We start from the raw sequence: 19,021 nt of genomic DNA on the forward strand, positions 1-19,021 counted from the left end.
CACAGGGACACAGGGATAGGGACATGGGGACGGGGACACAGGGAGGTGGGGACATGGGGACACGGAGACATGAGGGACACGAGGACATGGGGATGGGGACACAGGGACATAGGGATGGGGACAGGGACTGTGGGATGATTGTGGTGTGGCACTGGGTGACCTCAGGGTGACTACACCCATAGGGTGGTGTCACGTGATGGACAGTCATTGTCACCATGCTGACTGCCACAGCAACAGTCCTGGGACTGTGAGGGGAAGCCAAAGGGCCAGGTGGCCCGGTTTCCTGGTTTCCTGGCTGTGGCCAGAGCCCAGGACTCCAGCCCAGCCTGGGCCGTCCCAGCACCAGACAGTCCAGGCCTGGGCAGAGCCTGGGGGTCGAGCTGGCCGGGGACAGTCTTGGGAGTGGGAATGGGTGGCTCCCCTTCCCGCTGCTGCCCGGGGCGGGGCCGCCTTCCCCACCTGCTCTGGGCCTGGCTCACTGCCCACGGCCCCACCTGTGCTGAGCGGGCCGCCCAGCTTGGCCTGTCTGGCCCCTCACCAGGCCCTGGACTGGCACCGGGGGAGAGGTGGCCCTTCTATCCTCTGGGTACTGCGGAGCCAGTGAGGGGGCTGGCCTGAGCGGGAGGGGAGAGGGTCCCAGATCCCAGGCTTGGCCTCCTAGCCTTCTCCACCCCCACGAGCTGCCCAATCTCCTGCCGGGGCTCCGAGGCCCCCGCTCGCCCGCCCCCTGCCCAGCCACACGGGCCCTCACTGTTGCTCGGACAGAACAGGTTCTTTTTTCAGGGCGGCCGACCCTCTTCGACGGAGCCCCCACCACCATCCTCCTAAGGCTCCCTCCCTCTCAGGGGTCGTTCTGAGCAGCTGCTCAGGAGACGGCCTTCCCCAGCCCTGCCCTTGAGAGTGCCCCTCCCCTGGGCCTGCCCGCTGGGGGGCCCGACCAGGACAACGCCGTGTGGCCAGCAGTGGGCTGGGCAGGGGGGCAGTCACTTCCCGCCCGGTGCGTGTGTGGCACGGCGCCCAGCCCTCAGCAGTGGCCGCTAGAGGACGGGTGACTGGGCAGGCACGTCCCCCGCCCCAGCACCAGGCCCTCGAGCCCTCAGCCCACTTCCTGTGCCCCCATAGCGACCGTCTTCACGGTGACACACGAGTGCCGGAAGCTTGAGGACCCGGAAGCTGGCCGCCGGGGGAGCGGGCGGAGCTGCTCACAGCCCCGCCCAGGCCGTCACGTGAGGGCTTCCTGCTGGTCACGTGACCCCGCCCACCTGACCCGAAGCTGGCGGGCGAAGTGAACATGAGCTTCCCGCCCCAGCCGGCGCTGCCCTGGGCCCTGGCCCTGCTGCTGGCCCTGCAGCTGCGCAGCCTGGAGGCCGGGGGTGAGTGCCGGCCCGCGGGCCCCCCACCCGGCGCCCCCAGGTCCGCCCCGCTGAACGCTGTGCCCTCCAGCCCACAGAGCCACGGACCCTGACTTTCAGGAGGCCTACTTCGAGCAGCTCCTGGACCATTTCAACTTCGAGAGGTTTGGGAACAAGACCTTCCGCCAGCGGTTCCTGCTGTCAGGTGAGGTCGCCCTGGGGACAGTTCCTGCTGTCGGATGAGGACGGGCACCCCACGCCTCACCCGCCCCCTCGCCTCCACCCGACAGAGAAGTTCTGGAAGAGGGGCGAGGGGCCAATATTCTTCTACACGGGCAACGAGGGGGACGTGTGGTCCTTTGCCAACAACTCAGGGTTCATCCTGGAGCTGGCGGCGCAGCAGGGGGCCCTGGTCGTCTTTGCCGAGCACGTGGGTACCGGCTGGGGCTGGGGGTGGGAGTGGGAGCCAGACCGGGGCGCGGGGTCAGTGACCCCTGTTCGCCTGCCCACAGCGGTACTACGGAAAGTCTCTCCCGTTCGGTGAGCGGTCCAGGTGCCGCGGGTACACAGAGCTGCTGACGGTGGAGCAGGCCCTGGCCGACTACGCGGGGCTGCTCCGGGCGCTTCGGCAGGAACTTGGGGCCCGGGACGCCCCCGCCATCGCCTTTGGCGGGAGGTGCGTCCTTGTCTTTTTTTCTCTCCCGGAACAAATGCAAGCCTGGCCCCGGCCAGAATTTCTTTGGGTCTTAGAAATTTGGGGTCCTTTGGGGGCATGGGGTGGGGTCTCTGAGAAAGGAGAGAGGAGGCAGGTGTCGTCGCGGAGGCGCACCGGGGCCGGCGGGGGCGGGGTGCTGCAGGGGTGGCGTGCGGAGCCACGCAGCTAACCCTGCGCCCCTGCCCAGCTATGGGGGGATGCTCAGCGCCTACATGAGGATAAAGTACCCCCACCTCGTGGCGGGGGCACTGGCGGCCAGCGCACCTGTCGTCGCGGTGGCAGGCCTCGGTGACCCCTACCAGTTCTTCCGGGACGTCTCGGCGGTAAGTGAAGCCTCCGGCCCCCGACCCTTCCCCCAGGCAGGCTAGGCGGCGGGTGCAGCCACACCTTTCTTTCCTCCAGGACTTTGAGGGCCAGAGTCCCGAGTGTGCCCAGGCCGTGCGGGACGCCTTCCGGCAGATCAAGGACTTGTTCCTACAGGGAGGTGAGGAGGCCGCCCCCTGCCTCCCTGCCCCCCATTCCCCCTCCCCCACGTGTGCCTGAAGACTCCAAAGGCCCTTGTCCCGCTCCTCCTGGCAGCCTATGACGTGGTCAGCCAGGAGTTCGGCACCTGCTGGCCACTCTCTGGCCCAGGGGACCTGACCCAACTCTTCGGGTTTGCCCGGAATGCCTTCACCCTGCTGGCCATGATGGACTACCCGTACCCTGTCGACTTCGTGGGACACCTTCCTGCCAACCCCGTCAAGGCGAGGCGCCCACCCCTGGCTGGCGGGAACCCGGGGAGGGCAGTGTCCCTGTGGACAGGGAAGGGCCCGGCTGCCCTGGGGTGGTCAGAGCTGGCCAGCCCCAGGACCTTGCACCCACTCTGGGACCTGGGACTAGGGAAGGTCTCGAGGGGGGTGGCCGGCTGAGGGGCTCTGCTGGCACCCACAGGTTGGCTGCGACCGGCTGCTGAGTGAGAGCCAGAGGATCAAGGGGCTCCGATCGTTGGCCGGTGCGTCTGCTCACCTGCCTGGGCTGGTGTCGAGCGTGAGGGGCCCAGTGTTGGCATGGGAGCAGGTGGGCTGAGGAGCGGGCGGGCAGCAGTGAGGGCCGTATGGGGGCGGGGAGCACAGAAGCCTCCACTTGGCCCCTGGGGCAGGAGGTGGCCATCCCCATTGTGGCCCAGCCTGGAGAGCGCGGACCCAAGGGCCATCTGGGAGGTCCCCAGTGCAAAGGGCAGCACACCCCACCTCAGCCCACCCTGCTGGGAGGGGGAACAGCAAGGTGGGCTGGCCAGCTGCCCTCAGCAGCCAGGACAGGAGCTGACAGTACAGACCCCAGCCACTCCACTCCTCACTGGGCTCATAGCACCCCAGAACCCCTGAAACCTGCTGGACCCGTCTAAGGGGGCAGGGTGGGTGTCCAGGCACCCAGCCCCAGCACCCCTCTCCCTCAGGCCTGGTGTACAACTCCTCGGGCACGGAGCCCTGCTATGACATCTACCTGCAGTACCAGGTCTGTGCCGACCCCACAGGCTGCGGCTTGGGCCCTGATGCCAAGGCCTGGGACTACCAGGTATGGAGGAGCTGGGGGCCTGGGACTGCCAGGTATGGGGGAGCTGGGGGCCTGGGACTGCCAGGTATGGGGGAGCTGGGGGCCTGGGACTGCCAGGTATGGGGGAGCTGGGGGCCTGGGACTGCCAGGTATGGGGGAGCTGGGCGCCTGGGACTGCCAGGTATGGGGGAGCTGGGGGCCTGGGACTGCCAGGTATGGGGGAGCTGGGGGCCTGGGACTGCCAGGTATGGGGGAGCTGGGGGCCTGGGACTGCCAGGTATGGGGGAGCTGGGCGCCTGGGACTGCCAGGTATGGGGGAGCTGGGGGCCTGGGACTGCCAGGTATGGGGGAGCTGGGCGCCTGGGACTGCCAGGTATGGGGGAGCTGGGGGCCTGGGACTGCCAGGTATGGGGGAGCTGGGCGCCTGGGACTGCCAGGTATGGGGGAGCTGGGGGCCTGGGACTGCCAGGTATGGGGTGCTACACGTGGTGTCCTGGCCCCCTGGCCTGATGGTGGTGCGGGTGTCCCGCAGGCCTGCACTGAGATCAACCTGACGTTTTCCAGCAACAACGTGTCGGACATCTTCCCTGACCTGCCCTTCACTGAAGCCCTGCGCCAGCAGTACTGTCTGGACACGTGGGGCGTGTGGCCCCGGCAGGACTGGCTGCAGACCAGCTTTGGGGGAGGCGGTGAGGCTCAAGGCAGGGGTGGGGGCGGCATCCTTCCCCCTGCACTGAGCTGCCTCTGTTTCCCACACTCCCTGGATATAGCTGGAGTTTGATCCAGCCCCTGGGTCACAAATTTGGGGGGCCCCACCCCGTCCCCACCACTGCTTGCTCTGTCCTTTTCAGACCTCACAGCTGCCAGCAACATCATCTTCTCCAACGGTGACCTGGACCCCTGGGCAGGGGGAGGGGTGAGTCACGGCCAGGAAGTCCCTGCCCCTGTGTGGGTCCCAGCGCTCTTGGCTCTGTACCTCCTTGATTTTTGTTCCAGTCTTCATTGTTCCCTCCTCTCCCTTTGTTGGTTCTATTCCTGACTTCTTACGGCGACCTGACTTTTGGCTCATTAATCTTCACCTTTCATTTCTAATGGGACGGTTCAGGTCTGTGCAGTCACCTCAAACTACTGCTTTAACTGCACCCCACAAGCTGGGACATGCAGCCTCCCAGCAGGTTGTGCTGCGAGGCTGAGGCCCAGAGCCCAGTCTGCAGCCCTGACACGGAGGCTCCTTCAATGACCCAGATTCAGAGCAACCTGAGCACGTCAGTCCTCGCCATCACCATCCACGGGGCAGCGCATCACCTGGACCTCAGGTGCAGTCCCGCCTGGGGAGGGCGTGCAACACCTGGCCTGGGCCGATGGGTGGACGTGGGCTAGGGTGGTGTGAGGCCCGGGGCCTGCCAGCCCTGCTGAGTCCCCCCCACGCCCGCTCCTCAGAGCGTCCCACCCCGAAGACCCCGCATCTGTCGTGGAGGCGCGCAGGCTAGAGGCCACCCTCATCGGCAAGTGGGTCGAGGCAGCCAGGCATGAGCGACGGCTGCGGCTGGCACAGCACGGGGGCCCAGAGAGGACTTGCTGGGAGCCTGAGGCGTGTCAGCGGGGAGGAGCCCCGGCCCAACCTCCTGAACCCGGAGCTCGGCCAGGGTGGGCAGGGCCTTGCCCGAGGGAGAGGCCGGACAGACACTGGTGTCCTGTCCCATGTCCTGTCCTGTCTTGAGGCCCTGGACGCAGTGAACATGCTTACACCACCTTCTAAACTCCGCTGATAAATAAAGTAGTCCTCAGTTCCCGTCTGTGTCTTGGGTGACGGGGGATGCCGGCCTTGCCTGCGGCTGGCCAGTCCCCACCACCACGAGAGGCCACCCCAGTGAGTCTCCCCCTCCCTTCTCAGCTGTCCTCTTCGTCCTCTTCGTCCCCAACCACTGCGGTGTCTGGGGAGCCCTGCAGCCCCCAAGTCCCCCTGCTTGGGGCCAGGCCTGGGCGGGGGCGGGGGGACAGTCTGCATCACTCAGCGGACTCAGGCCCCAGCGTGTGGGAACCCTGCCGCCCAAGAGGCTCCTGCGCTGGGGGGCGGGGGGCGGGGCAGCGACGGAGCACAGCGCGCCCTCCAGCTGGGGACGTCCTGCCAGGCAGGCAGACAGGCCGTGAGAGGCAGGGCAAGAGGCCGGCTGAGACACAGGCCCCACACACCTGCCGGGCACCTGCCGGGCACGGAACCTGCAGGGCCCGTGGGCAAGTGGAAGGCGGCAGCCCTGAGGGTGAGCACAGAAGGTGCGAGCGGAGGCGGGGCCACAGCAGCAGGCCAGGCCCTGCCTGATCCCGGGTCCGGCGCCTGTGTAGAGGCTTCTAGGAATAACGATGTCTCCTCACATTTAACACGGAGAAAGGGCTGGCCTGTCCTACAAGGTCACCAGGGCCTGGGAGCTAGGGCCAGCCGAGGCCCAGGATCCTGGCTCCTCTCTGGAAAGCCACCCCGGGGGTCAGCCCTAAGGCATGGGCGCTGCTGGCTAAAGACAAGGAATGAGGGCTTCCCTGGTGGTGCGGTGGTTAGGAATTTGCCTGCCAACGCAGGGGACATGGGTTCGAGCCCTGGTCCGGGAAGATGCCACATGCTGCGGAGCAGCTAAGCCCGTGCGCCACAACTACTGAGCCTGTGCTCTAGAGCCCGTGAGCCACAACTACTGAGCCCGCACACCTAGAGCCCCTGCTCCGCAACAAGAGAAGCCACCGCGGTGAGAAGCCCGCGCACCGCAACGAAGACCCAATGCAGCCAAAATTAAATAAAATAAATTTATTTTTTAAAAAAGGAATGAGATAGGGCGACCAGGCACCCTGAGAAGGAACCCCAGGTGCGGACACCCCACACACCAGAGAAGCGGGCAGAGCAGGTGGGGCCCGCCATGCTCACTGGCACCGGCAACCGTCACAGGCATACTCTCACCCTGGGTGCCACCGTGGCCAGCACCTGCCCCGTGGAGCTGACACTCCCAAATCTCCCCCCCAGGGGCAGGGGCAAAGCTGACCTCTGGACACATGTCAGACCCGACCCAAACAAACACTGCCCCCGCCGACCCTCCCCATTTCACAGTTGCGATTCCGGAAACAAAGACACAGCGGGTGCCAGTTAGAACAAATGTACTTTTATCGCCACTGAAAAGTCCATCAATCAGGGCTGGCCTGGGAGCCGGTGAACTTGCCCATCCAGCCCCAGCAAGGGCAAGGGGAGGATCCCTGAATCCAACGTGTAACCACCACAGCCAGCCAGGGGCCCGGATCCCCATGAGGCCACAGATGCCCTGAGACCCCCGGGTTGGGGCGTGTTCACAGGCTGTGAGGCCCCGAGGCTAGCTGTACCCAGGCTGTCCCCGCAGCACCTCTGATCTCATCATGGGCTCTGGGGACCCAGTGTGGCCCAGGGTGACCAGAGGGCCCAGGACCCCTAGAAAGCCCTGCACGGCCAGCAGGAGGGCATTTAAGTTTCAGGAATGTAGTCACGATTTGATTTTCTCAGGAAGAAGGAAGAGGCTCCCCGGGTGGACGGGACCTCCCTGAATCACAGCGCTGATTTATTCCTACTTGTTCCTAACGGTGCCCCGATGAGAACCAGGCAGGGAGCCCAGAACCAATGGCAGAGCACCAGAAGCCCAGCGGCCACCCCAAGCAGCTATGAGGCCCCAAAACGTCCTGGCCCAGTTGCCGCTGGCCTCTGTCATCAGCCCGGCCTGGAGCACGTCCAGCCGGCTGGGTGGACACCACACAGCCAAGGTCAGGGCCAGGGTCTTGCCGACAGGCACCCTCGATGACAGGACTCATCAGTCCCCCGGGCAGCACCCACTCGGGAGCCGTCCCGCCCTAGGAGGGGGCCCAGATGGGCAGGGGGTGAGCCTCCGTGTTGAACACGTAAGTGTCCAAGCTGAGCAGGTCTGGGTCGTCGGAGAAGAGCAGATACAGGTACTTGAGCGTCTCCCCCAGAAAGAAGCTCTCCATCTTGTCCCTGGGCTGGGGACTGCGGGGGTCCTGGACGTTGCTGATGGAAGAATAGCCGCCGGAGGGGACCTGCACGAGAGCCGAGGCCACAGCGTCACGATGCAGGCTCAGCCCTTTCAAGGGCTGCAGGCTAGAGGCACCCTCCCGAGACCCTGCCCCACCGCAGCACACACGGCCCCCCAGGGCAGGGCCTGGGGCGGTGAGGACCCCAAGGCCACAAGGGGACTGGCCGCCCTGGAGGTCAGCCGTGGTTCCTCCAGGGACCCCCTGGGCGATGCCAGCAGCCTGCAAGTGACCAGCTGGAAAGTGCGACCTCCAGAACCTGTACAGGTCTTGCAAAAGCGCTGAGGTCACCCGAGGGGTGTACAACCCAGCACCTCACGTGCCACAGGGCAAAGATCAAGTCTCCGCTCTGCTGGGGTGGGCAGTGGGCCCTGGGCAGGGCGAGACCTTCTCTGAGCCATGGCCCCGGATGTACGATGGGCGGCTGGGCCTGAGCACAGCGGGGGTGGTGGTGGTCACGGCACCCGTCCTGGGGAGTAGCGGCCCAGAAGTCACCTCCAGGTGGGAAAGTGCTGCCCAGGCCACACAGACAACCCAGGAGGGACATGCTCTGTGCACCTCGGGCCACGGCAGGGACCCTCCCCACACAGGCTGGCCCCCCCGTGACAGGAAGGAGGGATGCCCTGGCCCCCTGGTCATATACACCTCGAGGGCAGTGCTGGGCAGCTGGGCGCTCGCGGCCAGGGTGGGGCCTCCCCCATCCAGCCACTTGGCAGGTGACGGTGAGGAGCTGGGGACGAGGACCAGGCGGCAGGCGGGCCCTCACCCTCGTGTACGTGTTGAAGCTTCGCAGGAGCTCCCAGCCCCAGTCCTGGTACTTGCGGTCGCCCGTGAGGCGGTACAGATAGAACAAGCTCTCCACCGTCTCGGGCCGCAGCAGGTTGTGTCTGTCGGCCGCCTGGGGAGGAACGCAGGCTCAGGATTAGCCTTGCCACGCCCCTGCCCTGGCGCCGCCGGGCCCCAAGGCCCCAGCATGGCTCACCTTGACCTGCACGTCCTTACGGGACTTCTGGGGGTGCAGGTTGAAGTGCACGATCTCGGGGCTCAGCCCCGTCTCCATCTGACGGTTCATCTGGTAGCAGGTGTCCATGAGCGCCCGGGCCAGCTCCATGTGGTCGGCAGGCAGGCCGTGGTGGGCGCCCAGAGCTAGCGTCCCTGGCAGGAAGCACACCAGGTGGTCCTGGAATCAGAGAGTCACCTCACCACCGTGGACCTGCGGCCTCACGGGTTCCACACGGGTCCAGCGTTATCAGGCCTCCCGTGTTCCCAGGAGCCAACAGGCCTGAGTGCCGGCAGGGCTCCAACAGGGGACTGAACTGCAGGCCACACACCGGGGGCCCCACGCGCACAGGGTAGAAGCTGCTAGAAGGACCGCCACCTCCTGGGAGCACATGCTGACCCGGGTCTCCCTCACCTCCTGCCCCAGAGGGCCGACGGAGCACCAGCTGCAGGAGGACAGGGGGAGGGGAGCTGGGGGCGGGGCTCCCCTGAGCATGGAAGGCAGGGCTCCCCGAGCATGGAAGGCGGGGCTTGGAGCAGGGGACAGGCCCCGGCACCACACAGACCTCAGCTCCCCCTGTCACGAGCCATCAGATGTCAAGGACAAAGGGTGGAGCCCCAAGACCCCGCTAGGCCACGTCAGACCACGCTCGTGCTCACCATCTTGGCGCTGAAGCGGCCGTGGGCGAGTTCCCCCACGAAGGTCAGCTTGCCGGGTTCAGATCTGTGCAGCAGGTGCTTTTTGATTCCCTCCACGGCTTCGAGGTAGTCTTCCAGCAGCCTGTGCAGACCAGCGGGGCCCGTGTGCTCGGGCCAGGTGGGCGCACAGCCCCCGTGTTCCGGGAAAGGGCACGACCCTGAGCTCCCGTCCCCATTCTCACGGCTGCCCTGTCTGGGGTGGCGCCCCACCAGTCTCCGCGTGGAGGCCCGTGCCAGCCCCGTGGGCTTCTGCCCCCGCCCCTCACCAGGGCCCGTGCCTCCCCACCAGCCCCAAGGGGCCACCAGAGACCAGTCTCTGCTGAGCCCCTGGCCCCGACGCGCCCACCCCGGTTCTCTGAACCAGCCCGCGGGCTCCCCATTTGGTGACACCCTCGTCTCACCCGTCGGTGATGGCCTGGGGCTGCCCCTGCCCCTGATTCTGGGTCACTGTCACCCCTGGGCCTGAGACTTGAGGCGATCCCAGCACCCTCGTGAGGGTTCATCTCTATTTTCTAAGCTGGACGAGGAGCTAGCGCCGCTCCCCGGGAAAGCGTGCGTTTTCAGGGTCAGGGCACTGAGCTCGAGGAGGCCCAGGCGGCCCTGGCCACCTGCCGCGGGAGCGGACGGGCAGAGGGGCGGCCACAGGCCCGAGGAAGACCCCGGCTGCCCGGCACTGGCGAGCCGTGGACCCCGGCGGCCGGCCGGGCCCTGGCTCTGCACACAGGCTGTGAGGAGACACCAGCCCCACGGAGGGGCCCGGCCCTGGCTGGCGCGGCTGCCTGTTCCCCCCACCCCGAGAGCTGGGGCCCGCCCCGAGGGCAGAGAAATGGGCCTCACTGTGTCTCCTTTTTCCCACCCTGGATCCACTGCTTCAGCAGGTACTCGTAGTAGCTGTCGGCCCTGGCGCCCAGGGTGAACACGCCCAGGTGGGTGAAGAGCCCGCTGTTGGTGTTGATGAACATGGGCACCAGCCCGTCCTTCTTCCCACGCAGGGAGTGCACGCGCCTGGTCACCTCCTCCACAGCCTCCTGGGGTAGAGGAGGGCAGGGCAGTGAGCAGGGCGGGCTGCACAGAGGGCTGCGCTCCTTGGACGCTGCCGCCCCGATGGGCGAGACCACAGGGCTGAACCCACCCTCGCCACGGTTCTCAGCCCCCACCCTTGGGGGACATCTTAGGAGCAAGTAGCCACCATAGCGCATGTATGCGTCCTGACAACGTGCACACAACCCCTTCAGTCCACTGATGGGCAAGGGACCTGACGACGCACTTATACACAGAAGATACACAGCACCGCAACACGCAAACTCAGAAGACGAACCACTGATTGTCAGAAAAATCAATCCAGCAAGACACAATCACACACCCACTAAGAGGTACAAGTATGGCTGGACAACACACGAGGACGTCTGTGCAGGACGGGACGCGACAGGAGCCGCGTTGTCAAGATCCCCAGTGGGACACAGGCCAAAGCTCAGCAGGTGACCGTCTAGATACGCGGTCAACCCACACGATAAAGCCTGTCTGCGCTCGAAAAGGAAGGATTCTGACCGGTCCTGCAACCTTGAGGACTGCACGCTCACTCAACGCCCAGACTGCAGCCACTGCAGGAGGGACACGAACTGTCCAGAATGGGGCCCGTGCCAGAGCCCAGCCCTGTGAGGCTGCCAAGGGGGGTCGGCAAACAGTGCTGGGTTCAATCTGGGTGAGGGAATTGTTCTGGAATTACATAATGATGACGGTCACAAACACGTGAGTACACGCAATGTACACAGAAGACAGGATTTCTCGATATATAAACTAAATCTCAATTAAAAACAAAAGGGAGGGCATCTCTGGTGGCACAGTGGTTAAGAATCCGCCTACCAATGCAGGGGACACGGGTTTGAGCCCTGGTCCGGGGAGATCCCACATGCCACGGAGCAACTAAGCCCGTGCGCCACACCTACTGAGTCTGTGCTGTAGATCCCGTGCACCACAACTACTGAGCCCTGGAACCACAACTACTGAAGCCTGCACACCTAGAACCCATGCTCTGCAACAAGAGAAGCCCCCACAATAAGAAGCCCACGCACTGCTACGAAGACCCAATGCAGACAAAAATAATTAATTAATTAATTTAAAAATAAATAAAAATAAAATGCCATCTTTAAAAAAAAGGGGGGTACCCTGGTGGTGCAGTGGTTGAGAATCTGCCTGCTAATGCAGGGGACACGGGTTCGAGCCCTGGTCTGGGAAGATCCCACATGCCGCGGAGCAACTGGGCCCGTGAGCCACAACTACTGAGCCTGCGCGTCTGGAGCCTGTGCTCCGCAACAAGAGAGGCCGCGATAATGAGAGGCCCGCGCACCGCGATGAAGAGTGGCCCCCACTTGCCGCAACTAGAGAAAGCCCTCGCACAGAAACGAAGACCCAACATTAGCAATCAATCAATAAATAAATCTTTAAAAAAAAAAAAAAAAAAAGGGGGAGAAAAAAAGCTGAAGAAATAGAATCAACCTGAGAGGAAGGCCCACAAGCAGAAACATCGTGCACAGGCGGGGCCCTGCCTAAGGCGGGCGAGCAGACACTGCTGGAGGCAATAACGTATGGAGAGCCAAGAACAAAAAACACCCGTCAGCGTCAGCCCTCCGTTCCATGTGCACCAGCTGGTCCCGCCACACAGCAGGAGCCATGCCAGCAACACCGCTCCAGCCGCCCACCCAGGACAGACACGTGCGTGGGCACAGTCCAGGTGCCACAGCTGGGGTGACCTCGATGTCATCTGCACTGAACTGGCTACACAACCCGGTGACTCCACACATCCCACGGCAGCAGCCATGACGGAGCCGGCCGCCCTCACTGACTCAGGAGAGCCCCGGACAACAGCAGGTGGACCCGGGGCCACACAGAGCGCCGCACGACAAGACGTCCACTGCCAGGACCCTAAGGACACGGGACTGCACGGGGGTGGGGCCGGGCAGAGGACTCACCCTCCAGTCAATGCCTTTCATGCCTGCACCTCTGATATCACGAGATAACGGGATTCACCAGGAAAAATGTGGGACAAAACCAAAAACGACACTGGTCTCATGGCCCAGGATCAATGACCACACAGACCTGCACCTGCCCCGCTGAACCAGAGACAGCCCCGCTGCACACCCGCTCCAGCTGGAAGCACAGCCCCCCCGTACCTGAAATTTCTTAACTCCCGTGAGACGAGAGAGCTCTCGGAACTCCAGCTGAATGCTTGTCACCTCGGCCACCGTGCTGTCAGAGGTCCAACGCGGTGGGTGGGCAACTCCAGTGCCGATGTTTACGTCGGAGTACGGAATCTTAGAGGGTGTTTGGAACGCAGGCATTAACCGATTTCCAAAATCCTCCTGATACACAACACAGCGATGAGTCAATGATTCCTGTCCCAGAGTGGCCTGTCTCCATGGCATGACACTAACCCGTCACCCGTTTCCATCTAATCCAGTGGAGAGATGAGTTTGCTGGCTTCACATGGCCCCACCCCTGAAAAGCTGCAAAAGCCGAGCTGGACTCAACCAGCTCTGAATGACCGTGCCTGCAGGCGGCAGGGCCGCTTCAGCCACGCACGTGCACGGAAACCGACTCGAGTGCGTGGAGGGGAGAGCAGACTGCAAACAAACGCCTCCCCACCCCGATCCCACGAGTCAAGGACCGACCGTGCAGCACTCGAGACCCCAGTGCCCCCAGGACGTGAGCCAACCTGGTGCCGGGACACTCACAGCCTTTTTCAGAAAGAGGACATCCCCCGACAAGTGGAAGGCGCTCAGAAGACCCCCCAGGATCCGGATGGTGCTCTCAAACAGGTTGACGTCCACATTTTTCTGAAACAATAACCTCTGGGAGACCCACTTCCTGGCTTCTTCAAATTCTATCACGTGAAACAGTAGAGATACAGGAACAAATTAACAGTCCAAGCATTTCCCTGACTGCTCCCTCTGGGGCCACATGCATCCCCTGCAGGGTTTCAACGTCACTTCCTAGTGCAAGAGGGGACCCTGAAGGCTTCCAATCCCGCAAAAAAAATCGAGCCAGTGTGCAGCTGGGGGACGGCCATGCAGCACGAGGTCAAGTGCTCGACAATCACAGCCACGCTACAGAGGACCACAAGGGTGAGTGAGTGGCAGGCGGTCTTCAGCCCAATCAGAAGACTTAAAGCAGATGTTTAAAATGCCAGTTTAGAAACACCTAGAGACACACCATCCCAACTTAGCCCCATCTGCGCGGCACAGGAGGACATTAGGGAGAGATTCGGGGCGCTGGCGGCTCCATCAGATCACGTGTCACCTCCCACCACCGGGCCCCGCCTGACTGCAACAGAAACACGGGCTGGGAACGCCCCTGGAAGCCCACCTACAGCCTCACTCAGCTCTCGGCAGGGGGCGCAGGGGACGCCTGTCCTGAGCATCCCCTGGGCGCCTGGACGAGGGGACAAAGGAACTGCCCACGGCCAGCACGGCCACCCTGGCACCCAGGACAAGGGGAGGCGCAGGCCAGCGGGACACGGCGCGTGGACACCTCCCGGGCCAGGCCTGCTCGGGCCCGAGGGTCACGCACGAGAGCTCGGCCCCCGTGCTAGGGACGAGCAAATACCTTTCTTCAGACCCAAAATCCACATGGTGTCCAGGGCGTCGATCAGCGTGAGGCCGAGGCCGAACCACTCGCTGAAGGACTTGGACACGGGCTTCAGCTCGTCGTGGCCCCAGGCGAACTTGCGGTATCCGGCCCACGCGTGGCGGAAGGCGGCGACCACGGCCTTCTGGCGCTCGTTCTGCGAGGCTGCGAGGAGGGAAGCGGGGCGTGGGCGCCCGAACAGAGCTGTTCTGCGGCCCCACGGCGAGTGAGGCTGACGTGGGGTACCGTGGGCTTCAGTGAAGGTCTGCACAGGACCGCTGCCTGGCCCAGGCCCATCCGCCTCCACCAGGGCCCAGCGGGGACCACCCTCCGGGGGGCAGTGGCCACTCGCAAAGGATCGGAGGCCGCAGGACCACTACAGCTGCGACGTGCAGTCTGGTTTGGGGACATCAAACGTGACAGGCGCTGGTGACCCGGACAAGAATACCTCGTCTGGCGGTGCCGCGTCCTGCCCGATCAGCTGCAGGCACTTCCAAAGGGGACAAAACGGGGAGCAGACACCGCCAAGGCCGCTCAGACACTCCCCAGGGCGCCCTCGGGGCGCGTCCAGAGGCAGCTTCCCGCCACACGCAGGGGGACCACGCGCACACACGGGGCTACCGTGCAGGGGAACACGTGTGTCCAAGGCTTCACCACACGTCCCGTCAGTGTCGACACCCACGGCTCTGCCATCCATTTCTAACCCCACACGGTCGCCCCGTGTCCCCACTCCGGGCTCTCTTGGCTTCCCTGGGGGCTCCAGCACCGAGAGCAGAGGGTCCCGGCGGCGACCCAGACTCACTTCTCCTGTCCGTGGAATGGGAACAGGACAGACTGACCCCTCAAGGGGCGACATGAGGACCGCAGCCCCGAGGCCCCTGGCTGCCCGGACACAGGCGGGAAACGAGCCTCCCGCACACACGTTCCTGTGCGGCTGCAGCGCCAGACACGGGACGACAGCTGCCAAGGAGCCCCACGTCCTCAACAGAGCTCCAAGGGGTGCCTGACCCCGAGACCCACGCGTCCCTGCACCTGGGTGTCCAAGGCTGAGCAGCGCTCGGAGGGACGGCAGGAGCCCCCCGCCGCCCCGCCGCTCCTGTGCGTGTCCACACGCCCCCTCCCTCAGAGTGCCCGGGGCAGGCCCGAGAGGGCGCAGGCGGGACCTCACCTGGACTGTTCCTCGTCCTGAGGGCCTGCGGGGAAGGCCTGGCGGGGGCCTCTGCCTTTCTCAGAGGCAGCTGGGTGCCCTGCTCCGGTTCGGGCCCTGTGCCCCTCCGGCTGGAGAGGGAGGAGGGAGGCGCTCAGACCCCGGGCAGAGGTGCTGACGCCCCGAGGTCGAGGTCGAGGTCACAGCCGAGCTGGGCTCAGACTCGGCCTCCACGCAGGGGACCCTGCCCCGCCCTCCCACCCCCCACGGGGCACACGCTGTCTGCGAGGAACAGGAACGAGAAGGCCATTACGCGTCAGGCTGGTTCTCGTTGTCGTTCAGGGAAAGAAACACCACAGAGACCCCGACGGCCTCTGCGCCCCCATTCAGCCCGCCTCGGCTGCTGCCGGTACCTGACGCGGCTTCCCTGCGCCTCGTCTTCCCGGGGAGCCTGGCCCACCGCCTCTGCCCTCCTCTGGGCCTCTTCCTGCCTCCTGTCCTTGGCGTCTCCATCGGGGGCTCTAATCTGCAGGTTGGGGGGTCCCCGTCGGAAATGCCTTGGAGGCTTCTGGGCAGAGACAAGAAGAGACAAGAGTCACTCGTGAAATGATTCCATCGTCCATCTGGGACGCTGCCCCCCGTCTGACGCGGCCCCACGCAGGAAGTGCTGTGGACTCGCGGAGCGGCTGCAATTCCCACAGGAAATTATTTTCATTCTTCCTACGACAGGCAGCTCTGGGAGGAGCCCCTTCCTCGCCAGCTCCTGGCCCTGACCACCCGGATGGAGGCTCTGCCGACGGGCGAGTGTCACCCTGGACAGCGGGTTAAGCCCCTGGCAGGGACGTTTCCGGCTGTCAGACCCTAAGGGTAGCAGGGCCGGCAGGGTGAGAGCCAGCACGGCCCCACGGACGGAGCCGCAGACGGCACTGTCGCAGGCCCGCGCCCGGACTCCCCAGCTCCCTCCTCGGAAGGGTGTGGCAGAGGTGGCCGGTCAGTGACAGAGCGCTGCGGGCAGGGCGGCGCCCCTCCTGGCTCCCAGCCAGCCCTCAACAGTGCGCGTGGCTGGCAACTCCTCCAGGACGTGAGGACGCTGCCTTGTGAATGGAAAAGTCTCTGCTTTTCAGCATCCGTGGAAACCTTGCTGGAGGATCCCGGAAGACATTCTCCTTCCCAGGATTCAAACCCCACCAAGCTGGGCCCCCCGGGTCAAGAGCGCAGGTCTGGCCGAAACAAAGCTGCATCGCTCAAACAGGTCCTGGGGACGAGTGCTGGCATCTGAGCGGCCTTCAGGTGCACAGCGGCCCCAGGACTTGTGCCAGAGGAGACACGGGTGTTCAGCCCCTCACCTCCAGCCCCTCCTAGACACCAGAGACGGGGTCGTGGACACTGAGGTGTGGGAAGGTGTCTCTCAGTGGGGAATGTGCCGCGTTCTGCTTTCACGGGACTCTGAAGGTCAACAGGCAAAAGAGCAGCCACAGAAGTGGAAAAAAGGATGCTCACGGCTCCAAAGGGAGAAATTCCCTCTTTTACCCACAGACCCTCCAGGAGGACATGGGGAGAACGGCCGCCTGTCTCTCCCCGGGGCAGCCCTGCAGGGGTGTGAGGCCGGCACCTGTCCCAGGATCCTCTCCCTGGGGGGCCCTTGGCGCATATGGACGGACACCCCAACCCGCAGTGGAGGGTGTCCCCAGGTGCAGAGCGCCCCGGGTTCTCCAAGGCCGTGACCCCTGGAGCCACCGCCCTTTGCAGGGGACTTTCCCTGGCTCTCTGGCTGTCCAGACTGCCCTCTAGTCTCCACGTCCTCCCCCCGTCCCCGGAAGTGCCCCAGGACGAGGCCTCGCCCCTCCCTCCCACTCTCTGCATACTCCCAACCCTCTCCCCCAGGCCCCGACTGACGCTCAGGCCCCCAGCAACTCGGTCTGGGCAGGTCCAGAGCGGAGCGCCCGCCTGAGCGTCCCCCGTCAGTAGCTCCCACAGAAAAGGGATAGGTCTCGTTCACACCTACCAAGGATCCGGCACAGCAGATGCGCAAAGAAGATGAAGGACAGAATGGCCCTCCTCCTTTCCCCCGTCTCCTTCATCCAACCAGCCCAGAGTAAGGAGTGTGAGGTTAGAACCTCAAACAAATGGGAAGAAACAGGACCCTTCCCAGTCTGTCTGAAACAGCACGTACTGTTCCGAAGTGCTTCTGGCAGGGGCCCGGGTTACAACTCCACGGAGAGTTTATTCAAAGTACCTGAGGGGACGCCCCCGCGAAGGTTTCCGGGTTCTCAGCTGCTCTCCGAGGAGCTGGCAAGACGGGTGGATTTGCGGGTCTCATCTTCGGCCCTTCTGCCGACCTGCTGCCCACGGCTAAACAAGAGAATCTACTTCATCTCAAATTCGTCACAAGGCCTGGAGGACATTCAACGTGCACTCGAGACAGCATGCACAGAGCTTTGACTCCGTGTAAAAGGACGCGGTGGGACCTCCGAAGAGGGCAGTTCAAGCAGTTTCAGAAGGGCCACAGGGAATCACACCTTTTCCAAAGCACCTGGCAGTTTCTGCCCTTATCCCCACCCACGTGCCCGTTACTCTGCCTTTATGTTTTCCGTTTCGGGAAGGGCACAAGGTGGCACACGGGCCATTTACTGGAGCAAACCTACAGCAGCTCTTTAGCTTTCCTCCTCAAAGAAGCCATCCTAGAGCAATTCAGAAGGGACCCTGCACCTCCTCACTGGCACCCTGCCCGGCCCTGCCCAGCCCCCGGTAGCGCGTGCTAGGAAATTCACGCAACGCGTTCAGACTCAGCATTCAGCCTCAGGACCTGAATCTCACTGTGAGACAGAGAGGGTGAGATGCCGGTCCTCACAGCAGACATTTGGGAAACAGTCACACAACCTCAAATCAACAGCCACCTCCCAGCCGGGGCGTGGGAACACTCTAGGCTTCTCTGTATTTCCACTTCCTGCCAATGTGTTGACGTCTACGCCTCCTGCAGCTGCGAGATCGCGCTGCTGCCGCTTAGCCCGCCCTCAGGGACCCCCACGGATCACTGCGGAATCGTGGAGCTGGTACCTTTCCACTCGTCGGCCACACTGATGTAGGACAGGAGGCCGCAGAGCATCAGGAACGCCAGCAGGAAGAGGACCACGTTCCGCTGTAACCTCGACAGCTGCTTCCATTTCTGAGACAGACAGACAAACAGTGACACTGTTTACTGAAAAGAGCACAACTGGAAATCTCTCCCACTGTGACACACTCCGTGGGGACGACGAGGAATTCCGGAGGCCCAGCCTGGGATCTGCTGCTTTTGAACTGGAGGAAGTTGCCTCTCGGCAGGGGCCGCAGGCTGGGACGATACTGCTGCAGACGACACACCGCACGGGCCCGCGATCGAGGAGAATGCAAACCCACGCGGAGACCGTTTCTGGCTCACACGTGGGCAGCGGGGAAAGACCGGCAGCCCGCGTGTGCTGGCTCAGGCTCCGCCGGCCTCGCCTCGGCCCTGCAGCCCGGGACCCCGGGAGCCGCGGGACCGGCCCCGTTCGTGTGCTCGCCCTGGGCAGGCCCCCAGGCCGCCCCTCACCCGCCAGAACGAGCGCCGCCTCAGGCCCTGGACGCCGTCGTAGCTCCGGCCGGGGCTCAGCGTCACCGAGATGAAGTCCCGACGCGGCGGCAGCGGCGGCGGCGGATACATGACAGCGGCAGCGGCAGCGGGCCGGGGAGCCTCGCCCTCCGGCGTCGTCAGGAGGCCCGGCTCCGAGCTGGGCCGTGAGTCCGATAGATCCGACGCCGGTAGGCGGCCATCGCGGCACCGTCAACTCCCCGCCCATCGCTCTGAGCCAATGCGCCTTTGCCGCGCCCTCGGAGTCCCACTGCGCCTGCGCCCGCCGTCGCCGCTCCTGCGTGCGGGCT

The 19,021-nt window shown here is 64.3% G+C and overlaps 2 protein-coding genes across 6 annotated transcripts; one reads left to right on the forward strand and one right to left on the reverse strand.

The window, feature by feature from the left end:
- The first annotated feature begins 1,178 nt into the window (after nt 1–1,178).
- Nucleotides 1,179–5,396, forward strand: DPP7 (dipeptidyl peptidase 7). 4 transcript variants are annotated; one of them, XM_082470612.1, is made up of 13 exons: nt 1,202–1,373; nt 1,444–1,557; nt 1,643–1,782; nt 1,865–2,028; nt 2,255–2,390; nt 2,470–2,551; nt 2,647–2,813; nt 3,001–3,061; nt 3,476–3,624; nt 4,136–4,292; nt 4,455–4,519; nt 4,849–4,919; nt 5,044–5,396. In XM_082470612.1, exons 1-13 carry the CDS (start codon nt 1,292–1,294, stop codon nt 5,321–5,323), a joined length of 1,668 nt encoding a protein of 555 aa, XP_082326738.1. In that variant the 5' UTR covers nt 1,202–1,291; the 3' UTR covers nt 5,324–5,396. The 4 variants fall into 4 exon arrangements, with proteins under 4 accessions (XP_082326740.1, XP_082326741.1, XP_082326738.1 ...); XM_082470613.1 differs by having other exon boundaries at nt 1,211–1,373; nt 3,506–3,624; XM_082470615.1 differs by lacking the exon at nt 4,455–4,519 and having other exon boundaries at nt 1,192–1,373; nt 5,044–5,168.
- A 986-nt stretch (nt 5,397–6,382) lies between these two features.
- LOC309664807 (endoplasmic reticulum mannosyl-oligosaccharide 1,2-alpha-mannosidase-like) lies at nt 6,383–18,942 on the reverse strand. Of its 2 annotated transcripts, none has more exons than XM_082470608.1 (13): nt 18,693–18,942; nt 18,182–18,290; nt 17,361–17,476; nt 15,538–15,692; nt 15,146–15,255; nt 13,957–14,142; nt 13,086–13,234; nt 12,525–12,665; nt 10,192–10,382; nt 9,316–9,436; nt 8,639–8,836; nt 8,423–8,554; nt 6,383–7,662 (listed from the first exon to the last, which is right to left on the reverse strand). In XM_082470608.1, exons 1-13 carry the CDS (start codon nt 18,801–18,803, stop codon nt 7,459–7,461), a joined length of 1,923 nt encoding a protein of 640 aa, XP_082326734.1. In that variant the 5' UTR covers nt 18,804–18,942; the 3' UTR covers nt 6,383–7,458. The 2 variants fall into 2 exon arrangements, with proteins under 2 accessions (XP_082326734.1, XP_082326733.1); XM_082470607.1 differs by having other exon boundaries at nt 12,525–12,713.
- Between the last annotated feature and the right edge of the window lie 79 nt (nt 18,943–19,021).

This window comes from Balaenoptera physalus (assembly GCF_965194825.1).
Source record: "Balaenoptera physalus genome assembly, chromosome: 7".
Taxonomy (NCBI): Eukaryota; Metazoa; Chordata; class Mammalia; order Artiodactyla; family Balaenopteridae; genus Balaenoptera; species Balaenoptera physalus.